This window comes from Oryza glaberrima, chromosome 8 (genome assembly GCF_000147395.1).
Source record: "Oryza glaberrima chromosome 8, OglaRS2, whole genome shotgun sequence".
In the NCBI taxonomy this organism is placed as follows: Eukaryota; Viridiplantae; Streptophyta; class Magnoliopsida; order Poales; family Poaceae; genus Oryza; species Oryza glaberrima.
This window is the reverse complement of record NC_068333.1, coordinates 13,031,358-13,051,752: the sequence shown is the minus strand read 5'-3', so window position 1 is coordinate 13,051,752 and position 20,395 is coordinate 13,031,358. Positions and strand designations below refer to the sequence as shown.

At 41.9% G+C, this 20,395-nt stretch overlaps 2 protein-coding genes across 4 annotated transcripts; one reads left to right on the top strand and one right to left on the bottom strand.

The window, feature by feature from the left end:
- The first annotated feature begins 6,008 nt into the window (after nucleotides 1-6,008).
- Nucleotides 6,009-7,195, top strand: LOC127781307 (uncharacterized). Its single transcript, XM_052308246.1, has 2 exons — nucleotides 6,009-6,209; nucleotides 6,590-7,195. The coding sequence occupies exons 1-2, from the start codon at nucleotides 6,009-6,011 to the stop codon at nucleotides 7,193-7,195; spliced, it is 807 nt and encodes a 268-aa protein (XP_052164206.1).
- A 1,230-nt stretch (nucleotides 7,196-8,425) lies between these two features.
- LOC127781165 (cysteine-rich receptor-like protein kinase 43) lies at nucleotides 8,426-15,095 on the bottom strand. Of its 3 annotated transcripts, none has more exons than XM_052308078.1 (9): nucleotides 14,485-15,085; nucleotides 13,624-13,676; nucleotides 13,171-13,262; nucleotides 12,722-12,805; nucleotides 12,444-12,538; nucleotides 9,968-10,184; nucleotides 9,613-9,847; nucleotides 9,357-9,510; nucleotides 8,429-9,112 (listed from the first exon to the last, which is right to left on the bottom strand). In XM_052308078.1, exons 1-9 carry the CDS (start codon nucleotides 14,986-14,988, stop codon nucleotides 8,771-8,773), a joined length of 1,776 nt encoding a protein of 591 aa, XP_052164038.1. In that variant the 5' UTR covers nucleotides 14,989-15,085; the 3' UTR covers nucleotides 8,429-8,770. The 3 variants fall into 3 exon arrangements, with proteins under 3 accessions (XP_052164039.1, XP_052164038.1, XP_052164040.1); XM_052308080.1 differs by having other exon boundaries at nucleotides 8,930-9,112; nucleotides 9,379-9,510; nucleotides 14,485-15,095; XM_052308079.1 differs by lacking the exons at nucleotides 9,968-10,184; nucleotides 12,444-12,538 and having other exon boundaries at nucleotides 8,426-9,112; nucleotides 14,485-15,087.
- Nucleotides 15,096-20,395: the final 5,300 nt, after the last annotated feature.

Here is a 20,395-nt window from a genome sequence, read left to right as displayed (position 1 = left end):
GTGGCATCGACAAGCGGGCCCTGGGCATCAGCGGCTCAAGGGGGAGGCCCACGGTGGACGCGGACCACCGCGGCCTCGGGCGCACCATGGACTAGGACCACGCCGGTCCACGGGCGGCCATAGGGCAGGGCGGGCGCGGCCTAGACCGGCCGGCCGAGCAGCGACGAACACTGGCGGCGGTAGCCTAGCCGGATGGCCACCGGCGGTGGCGGCGCAACGCGGTGGCCGGCGAAGCTCGAGGCGGAGGGAGGTGGCGGAACTCCGGTGACAAGCGACGGCGGTGCACGGGAAGCGAACGTTCAGCGAGTTTCCATCGACGGGGAGGTGGTGGCCGAGCTTGCCCTTGCGGTGGTTAGGGTGGCGGTGGTGGCCGGTTTTACGCGACGGGAGGCGGCGGTGGCTTGGATGCATGGTGGAATGGTGTTTTGGTGGTGGTTTTGTGGGTTCGGAGTGGAGGCCGGGGTGGAGCTTGATGCGGAGAAGCCGTCAATGGAAACGGCGCAGCACAACGGCGGTGGGAGCGTTGGTGGCGCGCGACTGGAGTCGATGGCAGCGGCGGAGAGAGGTGGTGCGCGACGCGGCGGTGTTCCGGAGGCGGAGAGGGGAAATGGAGTAGGGGCCAGGCTGCGGCACGGCGCCGCGAAGCCGACGGTGGTGGCGGATTGGCGCGGCGGTGGGTGGAGCAGCGGTGGCGGGTGGCCGGAGCTCATCGGAAAGCGGCGGTGCGCGGGAGCAGCGTGGGGAGGGCGGTAGGGAGGCGCGGGAAGCTCGGGAGGAGGAGGAAACGGAGGAGGGGAGCACGAGGATCACTTTTATAGGCTCGGGAAGGCGGGATCGAGCCCAGGAGAGGCGGCAACCGGCGATGGAGTGCGCGGCGATATGGAGGAGATTGGTGGCCGGTTTTTGCGAGGATAGAGGGGGAGTGGGGTGGTTGCGGGCGCGAGAAGGTCGCACGGGCGTGCGCGCGCGTGCGGGGTGGATGCGGTGGGTGAGGTGGCACGTATTCGGCGAGAGGAGTGGACAAAATCGGCGGCCATGGCGGCGGTTGCCGACTCGGCTGGAGCTCGGGGATGATAGGCGGGGCTCACAGGTCCCACCTGTCAGCCAGAGGGAGAGAGGGGGGGGAGGTGATGCGGACTTGGCAAAGGGAAAGGAGGGGAACGGCCGAGCGGCCCAAAAAGGAGGGAGGCATGGGCTGAAGGCGGCCCAAGGAAGGAAGGGGAGCTTTTATTTGGTTTTCAATTTATTTAAATTGATGTAATGAGCTTTGTGACTTTAAAATTAGCTATTAAGCTCCGAAAATTCGCGGGAAATTTCAGAGAGTATTTTAGGGCACAAAGAATATCACAAAACATTCCCGGCCAATGATTTTTAAAGGAAAATTTTAATTCCCTCAATATTTCACTTGATTAAATTGATTTAACTTTTATTTAATTTCTATAAAATGCATTATTAAATTATTTTTAATCCCGAACGAAAATCGGGGCTTTACACAACATTAGCATAGAGGCCTAGAATAGGTCCACATATACCCTTAAAACCATCTTCCTAAATCAATAAAAAACCAACCACCAGGCGAAGTGAGCATAGCTCAATTGGTTAGGTTCCTTGTGATGGAACCAGCCCACCCAGGTTCAAATCCTAGATTTGACACGGGTGCTCGCATTTACGGCTAATTATTCTTTCAGTGGTAGGCGTCGTACCCGTCGACAGCGAGACGCCTGTGGTGACTTTGTCAGTCTCAAGATATGTCGGCCCAGTCTTCCGAAGGTGCTCATAGAGGTAGGGTGTGCGTGTGTGCGTTCATAGGGGTGAGTGTGCGCACGTTGTGAGCGCCTGCGTTTGTACTGTGTTTCTCAAAAAAAAAAACCAACCACCAGCAAATATATACGACCTGAACCTATATAATATTCTGGTTGATACCCCGCTCTTTACTGCGGGATATGTATATATGTTATACATTTCTAAAAATGGTAAATGTATATGTTTAAATAATATAAAAATGATGTGGAGATAATGATTTGACATTGCTTGAATATTGAGTTCTAAAAATACAACAAAATTGTAAATGATATGTCATATTTGCATGATATTTAAAATACTCTAGATAATAATTGCTTGTGGGTGATGATGTGGTACACTTGCATGTAATTTAAAGTACTCTAGATAATAATTTCTAGTGTGTGATGATGTGGCACACTTTCATGTTGACCTTTAGAAGTTAGTGGCCATCAACTTTATAGTAAGATAGGATTTGCGGATATCCGCAAAAATTCCGAATACTTTCCGACGGATAGTGCACTTACCGTTTTTGTTTCTATTTTCAAGGAAAAATAATCCGAATTCATTTCCGAATCCGAAAATATCCGGAACTATCCAACCGAACCTATCTGATTCCAAAAAAACATCCGGATGGACGAAAAGTATCAGTACCAATTTCATTAGTGGGCTTGATGTTTTGCTTTTTTTTTCCTTAGAATATTTTTTATTTTTCTAATTTATTATAGCACAATGTGATGGTTTAGAAGCATTTGTTGAAAGTTTTAATATATAATAGATAGATAATTATACATGACTGCTACAGTACGGGATACCGTTAGAATGGTACATTTAATGAACCCTTCTCTTTTCTTTACATGTCTGCGCAACCATGTGTAGAACACAATGAAGCAGCAACGCTCTCCCTTGCTCCCTCCCTTGCTCGGCATCGAGGAGAGGAAGGGAGAAGAAGAGCTAGTGGCATGTCGATCGTCTCTCTCCTCGACTTGATACCAAGTACCTAGGATACCAAACACGCTCTCCCTCTCCTCGACTTGATACCAAGTACCTAGGATACCAAACACGCTCTCCCTTGCTCCCTCCCTTGCTCGGCATCGAGGAGAGGAAGGGAGAAGAAGAACACAATGAAGCAGCAACGCTCTCCCTTGCTCCCTCCCTTGCTCGGCATCGAGGAGAGGAAGGGAGAAGAAGAGCTAGTGGCATGTCGATCGTCTCTCTCCTCGACTTGATACCAAGTACCTAGGATACCAAACCTAATACCTATAGGCACAGTTATTAGAACTGGATCGGCGGTCCGGTAGGAAAAAAACTAGAACCAGGACCCCCGCCAGTCCGGTCCCCTGAAAAGGTCGGGCATGCAGTCGGACCGGATGAAACCGGTTAACCCGGGTGGTTTTTGTATGAACCGGAGGTTAAACCGAGCTGGTTGAACCAGCCAAGTTCGGTTAATGGGCCGAGAGAAGGGCCCAACTAGTTGGCACCAACGCAGGCGCACGTAAAATCCAAAGAAAACTGGTGGGGATGGAGATTCGACCTCAGGTCATGGGTTGAGTGCACCACGCGCTAGCCAAGTGACCATTGTACAGCTCGTGACAGTAGAAAAACATTTATTCTATATTACTAATCAAACCAGGTTGGACCGGTGAAACCACTGGTCCGACCACTAAACCAGTGAACCAAGAGCTCAAGCGGTTCATTCACCGGTCCGGTCTTAATAACTATGCCTATAAGTACTAGATCCGATACCTGATACCTAGGTACCAGGTATCGGGTCCATAGGTACCAGATCTTGGTATCGAAAGTCTGGTACCTGGGTACTAGACCGTGGTACCCAGGTACTAAGCATGATACTTGTAGGTATCACCTATGATATCGTTAGATATCATGTCTGATACATGAGTATCATGATATCACCGACATGATACACTATAGTATCATGATACTATTAGAGAATCACTGAGATATCCAAAAGGACATCCATGTATCAAGAGAAAACTCAAGAAAAATCAACAGAAATAATTTCAACTCTAGAAAAAATCTAATAAAAACAAGAACAAACTACCCCCATAGCCAGAACATTCCTACACGTTTCCATTGCCCCTAAAAACAAGTAATCGAGTATAGGAAAAGGCACACAAAATCCTTCAATATGGCTAGCTAACTCAAATCAATGAGCTAAACTAACCTAAGAAATCACCTCTCAAATGCTTAAAAACCACACAAAAAACCAACAAAAAGCTCGCCGATCTGATTTGTCACCACCTCGAAGAAGCCTCAAGAATCGCGCCCACGATCCCTCCACCTCGAGTGGATCGGCCTTTCACGGTAGCACACTGGTCGCCTTTGACCACATGGACCGATGGCTGCATAATGCCCACCACCGATGAGCCATGAGGGTGAAGGGGGGAGAGAGAGAGAGGAGGGGGGAAGGAGGAGAGAGAGGGATAGAGGGAGATGGAGAAAGAGAGGGGGGAGGGGAAGGAGAATACGTGATTTACTGATATGGATAAGATGTGCAGGTGGATGGTTATTTAGTCATCCCATGTGGATGGGAGGTTGTTCTATAGTATTTATGTAATTATATTGAAATGATTGATTGCTTTCACACCCTAATCTAAATATATATTAGTAGTTAATCAGCACACCAGGATCTTGACCCTCGATGACTACGGCGAGAAGACTGTCATGGCAACGGAAAACACAATAATGGGTATTATCGGCAGTGTGGATGGGGCTATCAAACCGTTAGTACATAAAAGTGACAAAATTAAAAACCCTTGCTATGACATAACGTGGAGCTGCTTGTGCATCTTGTTGCTTATTGGCTACTTGTATCCCCCTGGTATATATTGTCATTCCGTCTAGTGGGTTTCAGTTACTTTGTGATTATGTTTGGGCCGATGGTGTCCATCGTGATATCAGTGATGCGCCTCATACAGCTGGATTACTACAGCTCCGATGATGCCGGCAAAGGAAAACTCAAGGCAGCATTGTTTGCCTTCTACTCTCTTGCTCTGATTCACGGTGTGGGCTTCTATAGCTGGTTCCTGTTGCGCAGACTTGTGATGGTCAAAGTCATGGAGAGCGTACACGGAATGCGGGTTCGAACGGTAGTGGGGTTTTCAGCCCACGGGATACCTTCAAGAAACCACATCGAAATGTGCAAATATCCTGCTCGAGTCTGGATATCATGATGACCATCTCACCGGAGTACGGATGCTCGACACGTTCGTCGTCAAGAAGACGAGATCTGTACGGCGCCACATGCTATCCTCCAGGCATTCCATCCAAAATCTGCTCACGATGCTCTCGCGCCCGACAAGTTGGACCCTGGATGAAAGAGAGATAAGGGAGCGTGCTGCAAGGATTATGGCGGGCATCGCCGGCGACCTACACATAGCTCGGTTCCCAGGAGCACTGCAATCCGTGTCTTCCCTTCTTGATTGTGCTGGACACCACCAAAAGCATGACACATGTGGTTCGCCGATGCAAGCTTTTCAACAGTACGTCATCAGAGAGGAGTCATACTGACACTACTGCTGACCAACGAGTCAGTTTGTCATCGCCAAGTAGGCAACATGGACGCAAATAAGAAGAGGACAAGAACCGGATGAGTCAGCAGTTCCAAACAATTGATGGAAGCTAGAAGAGAGAGGCTCCGTGAGGACGTCAAAAGGAGGAAGAGTGCAAGTTCCTTCAAGCCCAGAGGAGCTAAAGAACTAATCCTGCTAATCATCGAGAGGCTCGCTGGCGACGATCACAACTGCAGAGAGATATGCGACACCCAAGGCCTGCTGTCCAAGATCACAGCTCCGATCACTTCACGTGCTTTCCTTGACGCCGTTTGCGAAGACGATGATGTATGGTTTGACATATTAAGCACATCGCTCAGAGTCCTGGCCAGGCTTATCAGTTCTCCTGGAGAAGCCAGCACAAGGCTGCTCCAGGAAACCTCAACTAGCCAGGACATGGTAAGCAACTTGCTACGTATTATCAAGCGAAGCAACGATCGCTGGCTTCGACTGCAGGAACCGGCACTACAGATCCTTGCACAGGTTGCATTGGGGCCTTATACTGGGCTCATGACCAAGGAAGAGTTTGTTAGTCTGCTTCGGTACATCTTCTTCGGCAACAAGGATAACATGGGAAGATTGAGGAGAAAAGCAGGTGAACTGCTTGTAAAATCTCTCTCAACTCCAAGTAACGGCGACGGGATAGCAGGGACCATCATGGAAATCTTGTGTGAAGGCGACTCCAAGGATGGTTTGGATATAAGGAGATACGGCACCGTGGTTGATCAACTCACTGAAATGCTTGTCAAGGACAAGCAGTGCCAGATTAGCGCAGCAGCAATATTGGAGTACCTATGTTCTCGCTTCCTGAAGAGCTGCCAACTATCGAAGCAGGATGCCATCAATCTTTTGACAACGGTAAATCTCTGCTATTTCCTCCTCTTGGTCTAAACTCTAAACCGTAAATAGTGTTATGTTTCCTGCTAGTGCTAATTTGATGCCTAAATTAAGTGATGTGTGATCACTGAATCATAGTAGTTTGCGGTAGGTATTTCATTTCACTGAATCAGCATATACATACATGGCACGATTGTAAAATCGTTTCTCTCAATTATAAATCGTTTTGATTTTTTTCCTAGTCAAATTTCTTTTAAGTTTGACCAAGTTTACAAAAAAATATAAACTTAACAAAGTTTGACTTGGAAAAAAATCAAACGATGTATGATATGAAATGGAGGGAGTATTGTGTATATTCTTATTCCTTTGAGATAACTTTTATTTTGTGCTGCTATATACAGGTTCTGGGCCTAATATTGTCCAGTAATACGGAAAGAAATACAGTGGCAGGTTCAGATTCAAGCAACTATGCAGGTGCTGCGACAGAGGCGAGAGGAAGCGACTATTCTGCAATAGCCAGAGATGAAGAAAGCCAACCGCCAAAAGATGCCGTTCAGGACAAGTCCCCTACGGAGCAAGATGATAAACTATCTCAGGAAAAGAAATTGCTTGCGGCCTTGCTATCCCTTACAATGGTGATATGCGAGAAACTGATTGATGCAGATGACTTCTCTAATGTTGCTCATGTGGACAGAGAACTGTTGAAGAAGCTGATAGAGATAATAGATGTAAATAACGATGCCACAGCTGACTGTCTGAGAATAGTGAAGCTTTCCTGTCAGGTGGCTATACTAGCAATTCAGCACAAACTGAGCTGCGCCAAGGACTTCAATGAACATGATCGAAATCATGTACTGACCAAGGCTTCAGAGAACTTGTTAGAACTTGATAAATGCATGTTCTTTGCTGGTAATGATCATGAGGCAATCAAGCCTGCTAGATCTCTCTCTTCTCTTGTGAAAGAAGCACAAGAACGCTTCAAGGAAGCACAAGCTAGAGCCAGGTAATCATTCGACCTGACAAGGGGAAAATCATTTCATCAGTATATATACTGATCATCTGCAGCTAGCTGTACCACTATTATGAAGAGTTGGGTAAGCAAGCCTCGACCAACAAATGGTAAACCTATAATAAAGTATTGTGTGCTTGAAACGCCAAGTAAAACATGTCTTGTTGTGTATTTGGGACAACTCCATGTATATTATGAATATTTTCGGAACTATGATATTGACTCATGGCGTACGAACTTGCAAGCTGGGTGTAAATTATGGCAACAATTTAGAAGATGTACGTTTCAAAACAACAATTTGAATGTGTGTGTAACAACGCCAAAACAGCCCTTGTACAGATGAGCAAAAACACTCATAAAAGCAATGGAGATTGGGTTTAGATGAAACATATATTCGATGTCATACAATCCATGGAACATGGTCAATAATTCGGATGGAGGGGGAACGAAACCGCCGTAAATAAACAAAGTAAAAACAAACTACTCCACCAAGATCGGGTCGGGGTTCCATACCTCCTATAGGTGGCAAAATCCCTAATGCATGTGGTGCGCGTGGAGAGAAGGGCCTGGCAGAACTGCGTGGCACGTTTTTTTTCTGGTTTTTTCTTTCCATTTCTTCTCCGGTTATTTCAGTTTCTTATGGTTTTTTTTGTTTTTTCTCTGCATATAAACTTTGTATACACCTATACAAAGTAAAACTGTATATACAATTTTGTATATGTGTAGACAAACTTTGTATATGTGCATATTTTTTCGGGGGTTTTATACATATGTATACAACTTTGTATACGTCGTATACAAACTTTGTATACATACGCAAATAGAGTTTGTATACTACGTGGAAGAAAAATATCATATGAGATCCAAACACGATAATGATACCGAGCCAGGCCACGATATTTATTAACGAGGTTCAACCGAAGCCTACATCCTAGGGGCACTAATTACGGACACTACTTCCCAATTTAGCATAATACAGTATATTAAAGTTACAATGACCCTTGGCCGGACACCGTCAGCAGCCATTACATATCGCTATGCTAAGTCATCATGTGGTTCCAACAAGTCTACCTCTTTATTTAAGATCAATTCTAGAATAGAATCTGACTCTTACTATATTTCTATATCTAATACAACTCCAAGTCCTAAATTATAACCTACCATGTACACGTATTCGACACAAACTCTATCATCTGATTCTTCCGTCTCTGCCTATCTTCCACGTACAGGGCTACTATTTTAATTGTCAGTGTTCTATAGCAAAATGCAACAAAATTGCTAGTGTTTCAGTAAATGTTTGGTTTTTTACTTTCGCCCATAAGCAAATGCCACAGAATTATATTGCTTGTAGCCAATTTTGTCTAAAATATTTATGATATACTATACATTCCACCTTCTGTATGTTTAATTTATTTCCATCACATATGGTAAATCCGTAATTACTCAGAATCTGAAATACACATTCACCATGCTTATTTTGCTTGCAACGCTGTGAATAATCAAAGGTAATAGCTTTATACATAACGTACTTGCACCTTAAGTAGCCACCAGCTTCAAATATGACAAAATCTCCTCACCGGGGCACCGTGAACTCAGTAGAACTGCAAGTAGCGCCGCTGCTTGCGAACCAATGTGCAGCCTCTCCACTCGTTTCCTCTCCAAGGAGAAGATCACCTGACTCTACGCTCGTTTCGTCTCCAAGGAGAAGATCACCTGGTTTCTTAGGGGCAGCTACAATCTTCTCATCTCTTAGCATCGCAAGCACATCCAACATGGAAGGCCGGTCAGCCGGATCCTTCTGAACACACAACAACGCTATCTGAATGCAGCTTGTTATCTCAGCAATTCGAGCCTCATTGCGCAATGCTGCATCTAGAAGCTCAGCTGATCTTCCGGTTCTCCATAGATCCCAGGCCTGCGAAAAGAATCGTCTTTCAGAAAATGTCCTATAAATATGTACTCCCTCCGTTCTAATTAGTTGTCGTTCTACGTGGAGGTACTTCAGGGTTAAAAATTAAAATGTTTGACTTGGACAAATCTACAACAAGAAGTAATTTGAAATGGAGGGTGTACAAAATATTATGCAGTTTTCTTTAATTTGTTTGGATGTTGGCCCAAAATTTAGAGATTGAATAGCGTTTAGATTATAATTTACTTACATACTCAGTTAAATGCACATACTCATCATCTTTTAGACAGGGAATACAGGACCTCCTGCCAGTAATAATCTCTAGAAGAATGACACCATAGGCATATACATCAACCTTTGTTGATAAAATACCTCCACGAAGATATTCAGGAGCAATATACCCACTGCAATTCAAGAGATAGAATCAGTACACATTACCAGTCAGAAGAATTTAATGGATGTAAAATTATAAAATCTAATCATCCACGCGTTTCATAATTTCTCACAATGTGCCTGATACATATGTGTCTTGCAGCCGTGCCGGGCTTATAGTTTTAGCTATACCAAAATCACCTATCTTAGCATTCATATCTGAATCAAGCAGAATGTTGCTCGGTTTCAAATCCCTATGCACAATGCATATCTCAGCTTCATACGTGTGTAGATAGAGCAGACCCTCTGCTATCCCTTGAATTATTTTGAAGCACGAAAACCAGTCAAACGATACTTCTCTATTTGGGCCTGCAACATGGCAATTATTTATAAATTTGTTCAATAATAAACAATGTATACAAGATCAATACAATACGTGGAAATTGGTTCAATAATAAACAATGTATACAAGATCCAAGAAAGATATACCATGTATAAATTTGTCCAAGCTCCCATTGGGCATATATTCATATATCAAAATCAGCTCCCATTCTCCAGTGCAGTGTCCAAGAAGTTTAATTATATTCGTATGCTGAAGCTTCGTAAGTAAATTAAGCTCCCTTTCGTACTGGGAAAATACACGTTTTTCTCCCGTGCCCATAGGATATACTTTGATTGCAATCTCAAGACTATTACGCATTTGAGCCTGGAAAGTGAAGTGAAAAACTGAAAAAGATATTTTCTCTAAATGAGATTGATTATCAATCTGTGCAGCAAAGCTTTTGCATATTGTAAGTGTTTGAATATCCTAACCATATGAGGGATTATGCATATACATATTAGCCCAAGTTTATGCAAAATCAATCTCGTCAACATCCAAACTTAACGTTAAAAAAATCCAAGCATGTGGAGCAAAGGGGTCTTGATCACTGACTAGGCTACCTTCACTTTTACACCTTAATCTTGTTAGTGTATAAAATGTTAGTTTTCTCTATATTGCAACATCAAAAAGGAAAGCCAAAGGAAGTGACCATTGTGCCCTTCGAAACCACAGCTAGGTATTAAGGGCCTGTTTGGTAAAGCTCTAACTCCTAAATTTAGCTCCAGGAGTTGGGTCTGGAGTGCACTTGTGAAGCTGCCTAAACCCAGCCCCACTTCTCTAGTTCATTTTGTGAGAGAGCTCCACCCAGCTTCGCTCCTATTTTTGGTGGAGCTGAAACTGTTTGGCTGAACTCCGGCTCCAGGAGAGGTGGAGCTAGAGCTGGTGCTGTGCCTAATAGACCCTAAATTTTGTTCTCCTTGAACCACTCATACAAAAAAACTAATAAAATCAAATGCTCCTTTAACATGAATATAAGAGTAAATGCAGAAAACCAAGGTTTTATGGTTGAAGTTGTAGAAAACCCTGGGTCTGATGGTTGTGGTACATATATAACCGGAGGTTTCTTGTCTTAGGGTCTCATAACACCCTGTGACATGTTGATCACATATTTTTACTTAAATTTTTATCACATTTTCACAAAATCTTTATGCGTGTTGAACTGTACATTACTTAATTATGATGAAGTCTTTAATTCTTTTGTTGTTTTGGGCTATTGTTTCCAAGATAGTAAAATATGTAGGATTGGAATTGGATTTGCAATGGGGCTTTCAGAAACATTTATAAAACCCGGTGTTATATATGACAAGTTATAATACTTGGTATTTTCTGCACTTCGACAAGAAATTTGGGGTTTTCTAAAACTTATTCTTGATGCCAGAGTTATTTGTCCAGATAGAAAATGAGTTGTCTCCTAGTATATCATATATATCTTGCTTGGCTATATTTCAAACCAGAGACATCAAGGACCAACAGACATATAAGTGTGCAGTTGGTTACAACATATAAAGGGAACGTACAAACAAAATTAGAATAATTAAATAACTACAATATTCCTTGCCCGTTCTACAAATACAAAAAAAAAATAGTTTTGCATATTGTACCTTCAGTTAAATTATGCTGGACAAATTCATTTCCAACACCTTATATACCTAAAAGGGTATACCTCAATGCTGTTTACAAGATGCATAGGTTTGGGCCATGGCATCTTATGTGTTTTCTATAAGCTTATCTATACTATCTATAAAGTTACAACTCATTACATCCTAAAACTCGATATGCAAAGATACCACATTATCATTCATTAGCAATTATTAAATCTTAAACCTCATGCAAACATGTTATATCATCTATATTTAATTATATTTTGAAGCTTTCAAATTCAAGCATGTTAAATCATCATCCCACATAATTTACATAATATTTCAACATATATATCCCCATCAATTTCTACAGTATCTATATTCTCCCATTAAACCATATTATTGTTTCTAGCCTTTAAATGATTAATCTATTGTCTAAATCATTTCCCCCATTTTCTTCTTTCATGAAGTCACACCACCTTACTTTTTTTTGGATTATCAATCTATATACCATTTAAATTATCATAAACCACATCAACTTAATGGTTTATAGCCTTTTTCCAATGATCGATAAAAAAATAAAAATTCTATAAGCTTAAAACGTCTAGCTATGTTACACGTTATTTCTACTATTATCATACTAAACTCCCGCACCAACGCGCGGGGTTTCATCTAGTTGAATATATCGCAGTGCTTTATATACATAAGCATGCCAACAAATTGGCTTTGTTCGAGTCATTCAATCGATGATCTGGCACTAAGGTAAAAAGAGTCATAATTTAGCATAAACTCAGTTCCTTATCTCATTATCATTTACTAATAAACACAAGAACTATGTAACACAATTAAAGAATATTCATATTCTGATTATTATAAAAAAATGTTCTGATGATTGATAAGATATTTTAAACAATCAGAAAAAATATGACTATTGCTTTCAGCTTCATCCTAAAATGCTTATACGATAACACATATAATAAGGGCATGGAAAATTGTGAACTACCTTGTAAACAGTAGCCCAACCCCCACTTGCAATTTTACTTTTAGATGAGAAATTATTTGTAGCAGCCTTTAATAAGTCATAAGTTGATGGACGCTCTGTCAAAAGGAATGGAGTTCGGTTAATTTCATGCATTAAAATTTCTTTTAGCAGAATTTAACAGTTTATTTATGTTTAACAGGATAAAGTTATAATAATTGAATCCTTTTTAAATGTCGGATGTGGTACTCAACACAAGGATGCGCATCATGGTGGATGCTGAGATGACTTTTGTGACCAACCTAGAGAATCATGCTGAGACCACCAGCAAAGCCATTTCAACCTCTGCACTTTGGACAGCAGCTCTTCCAAACCTTCCTGATGACCTAGATACAATGTCCCAAAACATTATTTATAAGAACATACAAATTTTTGCATTACTTTCCTTTACGGATCAAGAGGGCATCCCCCAATTTCCATTAATGGAAACAGAACAAAAGGTTCGATACATTGTCAAAACCTACACTAAATCTCCTTTTGGACCCCCAGAATTCAGTTGCCATTTTTTTTCTTTTTGCATTACTTCATGTATAAGAATTTTTTTTGTAGAACTTCATTTTTTAGCCAACATAATTCCTACCAAGTCTGCTGGTAGAATTTTTTTTTACTTTACACTGTTTAATGTTTGGATTACTTCATATATCTAAATAAAATAAATAAATAAATATGTGCACTAGAAGTCAGCACACACCTGCTACTTGGTGTTCACCGAACTCAAAAGGCTCTGTTATAGTTTGATTGCTTTCAAACGGAATTACCTCAGCTGCAGTGATCTCCACATTCCTGAAAGTTACACACATGAAAAGATAGAGTTCCTTTTTTGGCCACATGAGTATGAAAAAACCTTTTCACTATTTTAGAAAGAAAAAAAAACTCTTTACCCTTAATCAGAGTAAGAAAGGAATGTTACTTCGTAGTCTAGCAGAGCTAAATACATGAACGATGTTTATCCTGGAGCTCAAGAGAATGTGTTTGTTTTACTGTGTGGACTTTGGAAAAGCATGATTCTAATGGATTGTACTGTACATAATGCATGATTAATACAATTCGAACAACAATGCATGGTTAAAAATATCACAAATGTGCATCTGAACACTGTCGTGTGTCACATATTTACAAAATACATTGGTAACATCTGACCAACCTAACATCAGCTTCAAAATGGTCGCCAGGTGAACCTGGCGCATCCTCTGGCATCTGGAATACAGTTCAATACGATGTTAATCACTGAAAATCAAGCAGAGGACAATAGTTTATCATGCACAATTTTAGAAAAAAAAATCATGATTTGGTTCTGAATATTAACTGGTTTGTGGTTTCCTTATTTGCCAACGCAATTTTGCCATTCTGTTTCATGCCACTAGTTCACTTAAATATATTTTTTTGGTACCACAGCTGCCATTGTTGCTTGGCTAATATGCCATGGACATCAAAATTGTTTTCTTAATTTTGGCGAACTCCCAGTGTGGTGGAGACAAACAGGCAATCTCTTTGGTTAACCTCCTCCAAAATGTGGTCTTCTTTGTGATGGCCCTCGACTTAGTAGCCTCCTCTTCCTCCTATAGGATTTCGCAAGCCACTAGATATGAACTTTTCTGTCAGATCCCACGCTGATGCCTTTTCAGTCAATTCCAAAAAAAAAAAGACGCAAATAATAGGGAATGACCTAATATCAAATAATTAGAAGGGGTGAGGCTTTGAACCCAGCACATTTAACCCACTGCCCCACCACCTTGTGGAGTTAATCGGAAGGCCCCTGGCATTTCTCTGTCAGTCAATTCCCCCAAACGGTTGTGCTGGCAAAGCTAGGAGCCTACGATTCCTTCATCACAACTAACATTCCTCTATTTCAGAAATTACCAAGGATTGTAAAATGGTACAGTAACTCCTAGGGATTAACAATTTTACATCATAGAGGAATCAGGGGTGGAATTGAATCAACGATATCTAAAAATTTAACCCCGGTTTTTCGATAAATGTCATTTAGGAAGAGCAATCACCTCACCTGGTGGGGTTGAGAGTCTGCAGGAAGCAGCAGGCCGTAAATCAGGTCGAGGCGGCGGGTGATGTCGATGTGGCTGACGACGGGGAAGAGCAGCATGTAGTCGTTGATCTCGCCCTGCACCTCCCTGAACTGCTCCGCCTGCCTCCCCGCCGTCATCAAGCCGCGCACGGCGCCGCTCTCCTGGCACGATTCCACGAGCTCCAGCGCCTGCCGGAGCGCGCCGCCCAGCCCGTCCAGCGCCCGCCTCACCTCCGGCCGCCGCATCGTCTCCGACTCCGGCGGCAGCAGCCGCAGCAGGTCGCCCACCATCATCGCGCGCCGCGCCAGGAGGCGGCACTCCCTCCGGTTCCGCCGGGCCGCCCGCACCGCCTGCAGGATCGCCGACACCAGCCCCGCCGCGTCCGCGCCGGCGAGCTGCGCGACGGTGGCCGCCGGCGCGAGGGCGTTCAGCACCGCCGCCGCCATCTCTCTCGCGGCAACTGCCCCCTCATGAACGGAGCACATATAAATATCAACCTATCAAATTTTCTCTTCAATGTCACCTCCATATTTCACGAAATCGCGAGGTAACTTCATTTCCAAATTCAAACGGAAAGAGGACAGCTATAGATCACGACTTTGAAATTTGCTAGTCATCCATCAAACAAGTGCCAGTGGCTAGAGGGCAAGGTAACTATCTCCAAAAAAAAAAAAATAGTGTAGCGAACAAGCTGTCTCTAAACTTAATTTTGTGGAAAAAATTTACCATCCTTAGAAAACTAGCAAAATATCAGTGCGTTGCAATTATTTATTTAGTAAGAAAAAAAGTATTTTGCCTCTATTTATGTGAAAAGACGATTTTCTGGCAATTAAATTGCTTATGTGAGATCCACCAATCTCACAGGCTTACATGTTAGTTGGTGGTTACGAGGGCAGACTCAACACGAGTACACCACCAGTCCACCACTATAGTATTATGTAAGAGTACAGAGTAGATTCTTGGAGGTATCAAGATTCTACACTAGAAATTTTGATATCTTAATATACCTTGTATCTAAAGATACTAAATGTTATACTAGAAAACATGATATATTCCAATATCTTCTTAGAGGTGATAAAATTACCATAAATTTTGATGTCTTAATATGTAAATATGCACGTGCGTTGCAATGGGAGATGGCTATTTTGGTTGACCATATCATAATGCAGAACGTAGCATCATTAGTTTTTACTCTTGGTTAAAAAGACAATAGGCAATTATGTTCTTAACTCTGTTTTTATGTTCAGTTATGATTTTATCTTGGTTTTTGAACTAATGCTCAGGTTTACTCCCATTTTCTTAAGATGACTTAGTGGTAAAAAGACATGCAAGGCTTTGTAAATTTAGCCCTATTTGTCTGATGAAGAACTTATGGTTTTGGTAGTGTTTTGACAAAAGTGCGTTGACACGAATTTTTCCCAACTTGAATTTTCACATATTTTAGATATGAATGACGAACATCAACAGGTCTAACTCCGATTAGATGTAGCCATGAACATTGCATTATCTCTCGAGGCTTAAATATGAACATAATTTGAAATTGTACAGCTAGATTGATCTAAAAATTTAGCTAAACGTAACTGAACAACATTTGTCAATAACTTCACCAAAATCAGATAATTTTACATCAAAATTCAGACACACCGAGAACAATATTTGCCCAGAACTTCATCAAAATTGAGATAAACACTATATTTGAGACTTTAGATCGAAAAGACAAATTGGAACAAGAATATTGATATGGGGGGAATCATCAAAATGTGCTGCACCTATCTCTTCAAACTCACATCCTCAACAGATCAGATCGATATTTTGCTACAGGCTACAGAAAAGATGGATCGAGACTGAGCAATGGCAGTGACCTAGGTGATGCAAGCGAAGTCAACAACAGGGATCAAGACCTTTGGCTACGAGATGCTGGTGATGCAAATAGCGGCCAAGACAACGAATCCCGAATCCGGGAGGAGTTCGTTGGAGTTGCACAGAAAATTCTTGACAGCCTACGCAACGGCCAGTCGACGGCCACATGCCACATCCGCGTCGTGTTGCTTGACGCTTCTGTCCGATCACCGTGCGCCGGCTACAAGATCTTGGTATGTGAACAGGCGCCAGATATTATCGAGGTTGGCCAAACTCTATATGCAAGCTGATGACTGGCGCGAGAGCGGGAGAAGGAGACACACGAGCACGATCCGGCGCACACTAGAACGGGTGGCTGATGCGCACAGGGCACGATCTCTTGCACGCGATGGACGAAAAGCAAGGAAATGGACAGCCTGATCCAAAACAGATTATGCACGCAAAAGAAAAAAAATCGTGAGCAGATCAGGACTCCCGCATGGATTGTTAGATGACAGATGAAGGGAGGGGTGAGTACAAAATCATCTTTATAATTCTTATAATATTATAATAGGTAAAGAAAAGATTAATACTAACAGTATAACATTATAAACAGAATTAATACTGTGTTAAGGCCACAAGGACAATCGAGATGCCGTACACCAGATCAGGGAATGAGGGAACCGATCGAGTTACCCCGCCCCAGCCGGCAGGTGCTAGAGTCAAGACGATGATGACGGATCGCAATTCGCAACCACACACAATTGGCTGCGTCTGCGTCTGCGTCGGCGTCGGCGGCAAGCCAGAACTTGCGGTGAGGCAGAGGCTAGGGCATGGCAGACTGCAGGAAGGCATCATCGAGGGGGAGAGCGCCCGGACTGGCCAGCTAGCTAGGAGGATCCGAAGGAACCACTGTTGGGAGGTAGAAACGTACAGAGCTAGCGCACAGATCTGAGTTAGCGAGGTAGGACGGCGGGGGAGCCGCCGGGACGACCGTGGCAGCCGGCAGGTGGTGGGGCTGTGGCGGCGATCGGTCGATAGTCTGTTTGGTATGGTAGAACTTTAACTTCTAAATATAACTTTAGGAGTTAAGTCTGAAGTGGAGTTATGGAGCTGCCACTCCACAACTCTAGTATATTTTGTGAGAGAGCTCCACCCAACTTCACTCCCAGTTTGGGTGGAGCTGAAACTGTTTGGCTGAGCTCCAGCTCCAGGAGCTAGAGCTGTGCCAATCAGGCCCTAAGGCTCTGTTTACTTCTCAAAACAAAAATTTTTACGCTTTCATATTGAATGTTTGGACACATGCATAGAGTATTAAATATAGAAAAAAAACTAATTACACAGATTATGTGTAAATTGCGAGATGAATTTTTTAAGCTTAATTGTGCCATAATTTGACAATGTTATGCTACAGTAAAAATTTGCTAATACCGGATTAATTATGCTTAATAAATTCATCTCGCTGTTTCCTGGCGGAATATGTAATTTGTTTTGTTATTAGACTCCGTTTAATACTTCAAATATGTGTCCACATATCCGATGTGACAACTCAACCCAAAAATTTTCCCCAAATAAACAAGCCTTAGGGTGTGTTTAATTCGTGAAAAAAGTTGAAAGTTTAAAAAAAAGTTGAGAGTTTGAAAAAAAAAGTTAAAAGTTTACGTGTGTAGAAAAGTTTTTGATGTGATATGATGTGATGGAAAGTTGAGAATATGGAAGAAACTAAACACGGCCTACGATGACGAAACATCGAACAGACAGGGAAAATGCTTCGCGTCGGCCGTCCGACGCTCCAGCGAAATATCGGACGTAACATTATCTCATCACATGCATGCTTCTATCCGTTGCCTTGTCTCCATGCAAAGCACTTTACTACTCCCTTGCTCTATGTAGAGCACTTTACCAAATCATGCAACGATGCACGTATACATTTTTATATTTAAATGATCTTTTTTCTTAAATTACTTCTCCAATTTACAATCCGATTACACTATTAAACTTGTTGCAATTAAATCTTTACAGCAAACTTGTTGCAATTAAATCTTTACAGCAAGATCACACATAGCTATATTCCGATGAAAAAATATTTTTTATTCTTTTAAATATGTCAACTAGTACTAGTATGCTATGTTTCACTAATACATATGTAAATGTTGCACATATTGTTTTTTCAATGTTCCAATTTGTATTTTATAATGTTTCAGATGTAATAACTTAATGTTTTATAATTACATGAAAATATTTTAATAATATTTCATATTTGCAAATATATTATATCTTTCATATGGGTTTTTATGTCATTTGTTTTTTTTATTTTTATGTCTCACTCGACTCAATGTTTCATACAGTGACTATTGGTGTTACAATTAGTATTTCTTAAATGTTGCATTTCTCTGAAACACTTTATAGACTGAGTTACAACATTTGACCAAGTTTTTTTTATGTCTCACTCATTGAGACTCAATGTATCATACAGTGACTATTGGTGTTGCAGTTAGTATTTTCTAAATATTGCATTTCTCGGAAACATTTTTATAGACTAAATTAGAACATTTGACCAAGATTTTTATGTCTCACTCATGGAGACTCAATGTTTCATACATTCATTATCGGTGTTGCATTTAGTATTTCTTGAATATTGCATTTGTCTGAAATATTTTATAGACTGAGTTGGAACATTTGACCAAGTGGTGAAACATTTTTTTACAAGTAGTGAAACAATGTTTATTTTTTCTCATCAAAATATAACCGTCTGAGATCTTGTTGTAAAGATTTAATTGCAAGGAGTTTAATGGTGAAATCAAATCATAAATCGGATAATTAATTTAAAAGAGAATTTAATTTAAAAAAAATAAAAAGTAGGTTGAGACAAGTACTGCAACTATGCAGTCATGCATGCACAAGCATATAGGCTTCTTACACGTGCTAATCAACTAGAGTATAAACAACAGTCATGCATGCACAAGCATATAGGCTTTTTACACGTGCTAATCAACTAGAGTAGAAATAATAGAACATAGGTATATATACATATGTAGGCGCGCGGCAGTGCAGGGTCGGGCGTCCGATATTTACAAAATATCGAACGTCCGACGCGCAGCATCCTCCGACAGACAGACATCCATGGGGTCCAACTTCAAAGGGGTAGCCTAACTGTCACGCCCGGAAATTCACTAGTAATTTCCGAACTAATTTGTGCGTAAAAATCCTCATCCAGGAATCAGCCGAGGTACACAAATTGACAATTTAATATACAAATCCATCATAAAAATAACGTTGCATACTTAAAAAAAAAAAGAAAACAGCAGCGGAATAACGGTCTAGCGATGGCTTCAGCTCCACTCCCACAGGCAACTCAACTGGGGTATAAGCCAAACGTTTTCTTCTTCTAGATCCTTTTTCTTCAACTGAGGTTGATTGATTATTATAAGAATGAGCATATGACATACTCAACAAGCTACACAGCAAATATGCAAGTGCACAAGGATACCAAAGGATGGCATAATATAGGCTCATTTGCAAAAGCAGCATTTAGCAAACATTTAAGAGAAGTAAAACAGTAGAGTAATTAATCATCAATTTTAATCAACACTGAACAGCACCCCAATGCTGCACAGGCCCAACCATCCTGAACAACCATACCCGGCTGTACAGATCTAACTCCAAACCAGGAGCTAAACAAATTATTACCAGTTATTGCATCAATAATTATTTGTGAGAGATGTGAGACTAATCACGAAAAACATTGCTCAACCCGCCCATAACCGCGGGCACGGCTATTCGAATAGTTTTACTCTGGCCAGAGGTGAACCACTGTACCCACAAGACACGATTCCACACATGTTGCCATGCCCCGAAGTACCACCACGGCACTGCAAAGGGGGAAATCGTGACAATACCCTTTGCATAACACAACTCACCACAGTGCACCATTCCTGGATCATAATCACCCCCTCAAAAACTAGAGGCATGGACTCCCCAGCGACCCCCACGGACTTCTTGCCGCTTCTCAGTCTGGCACCCCATAATGAACCATGCTATACAAAAAATAAA

Coding starts and splice junctions, on each gene's coding strand:
- LOC127781307 (XM_052308246.1), top strand. CDS start 6,009: ATGGAAATCTTGTGTGAAGGCGACTCCAAGGATGGTTTGGATATAAGG. Junction 6,210..6,589: donor CCATCAATCTTTTGACAACG/GTAAATCTCTGC, acceptor TGCTATATACAG/GTTCTGGGCCTAATATTGTC.
- LOC127781165 (XM_052308078.1), bottom strand. CDS start 14,988: ATGTGCTCCGTTCATGAGGGGGCAGTTGCCGCGAGAGAGATGGCGGCG. Junction 13,677..14,484: donor CAGACTCTCAACCCCACCAG/GTGAGGTGATTG, acceptor ACTGTATTCCAG/ATGCCAGAGGATGCGCCAGG. Junction 12,539..12,721: donor GTCTCAGCATGATTCTCTAG/GTTGGTCACAAA, acceptor TCCTTTTGACAG/AGCGTCCATCAACTTATGAC.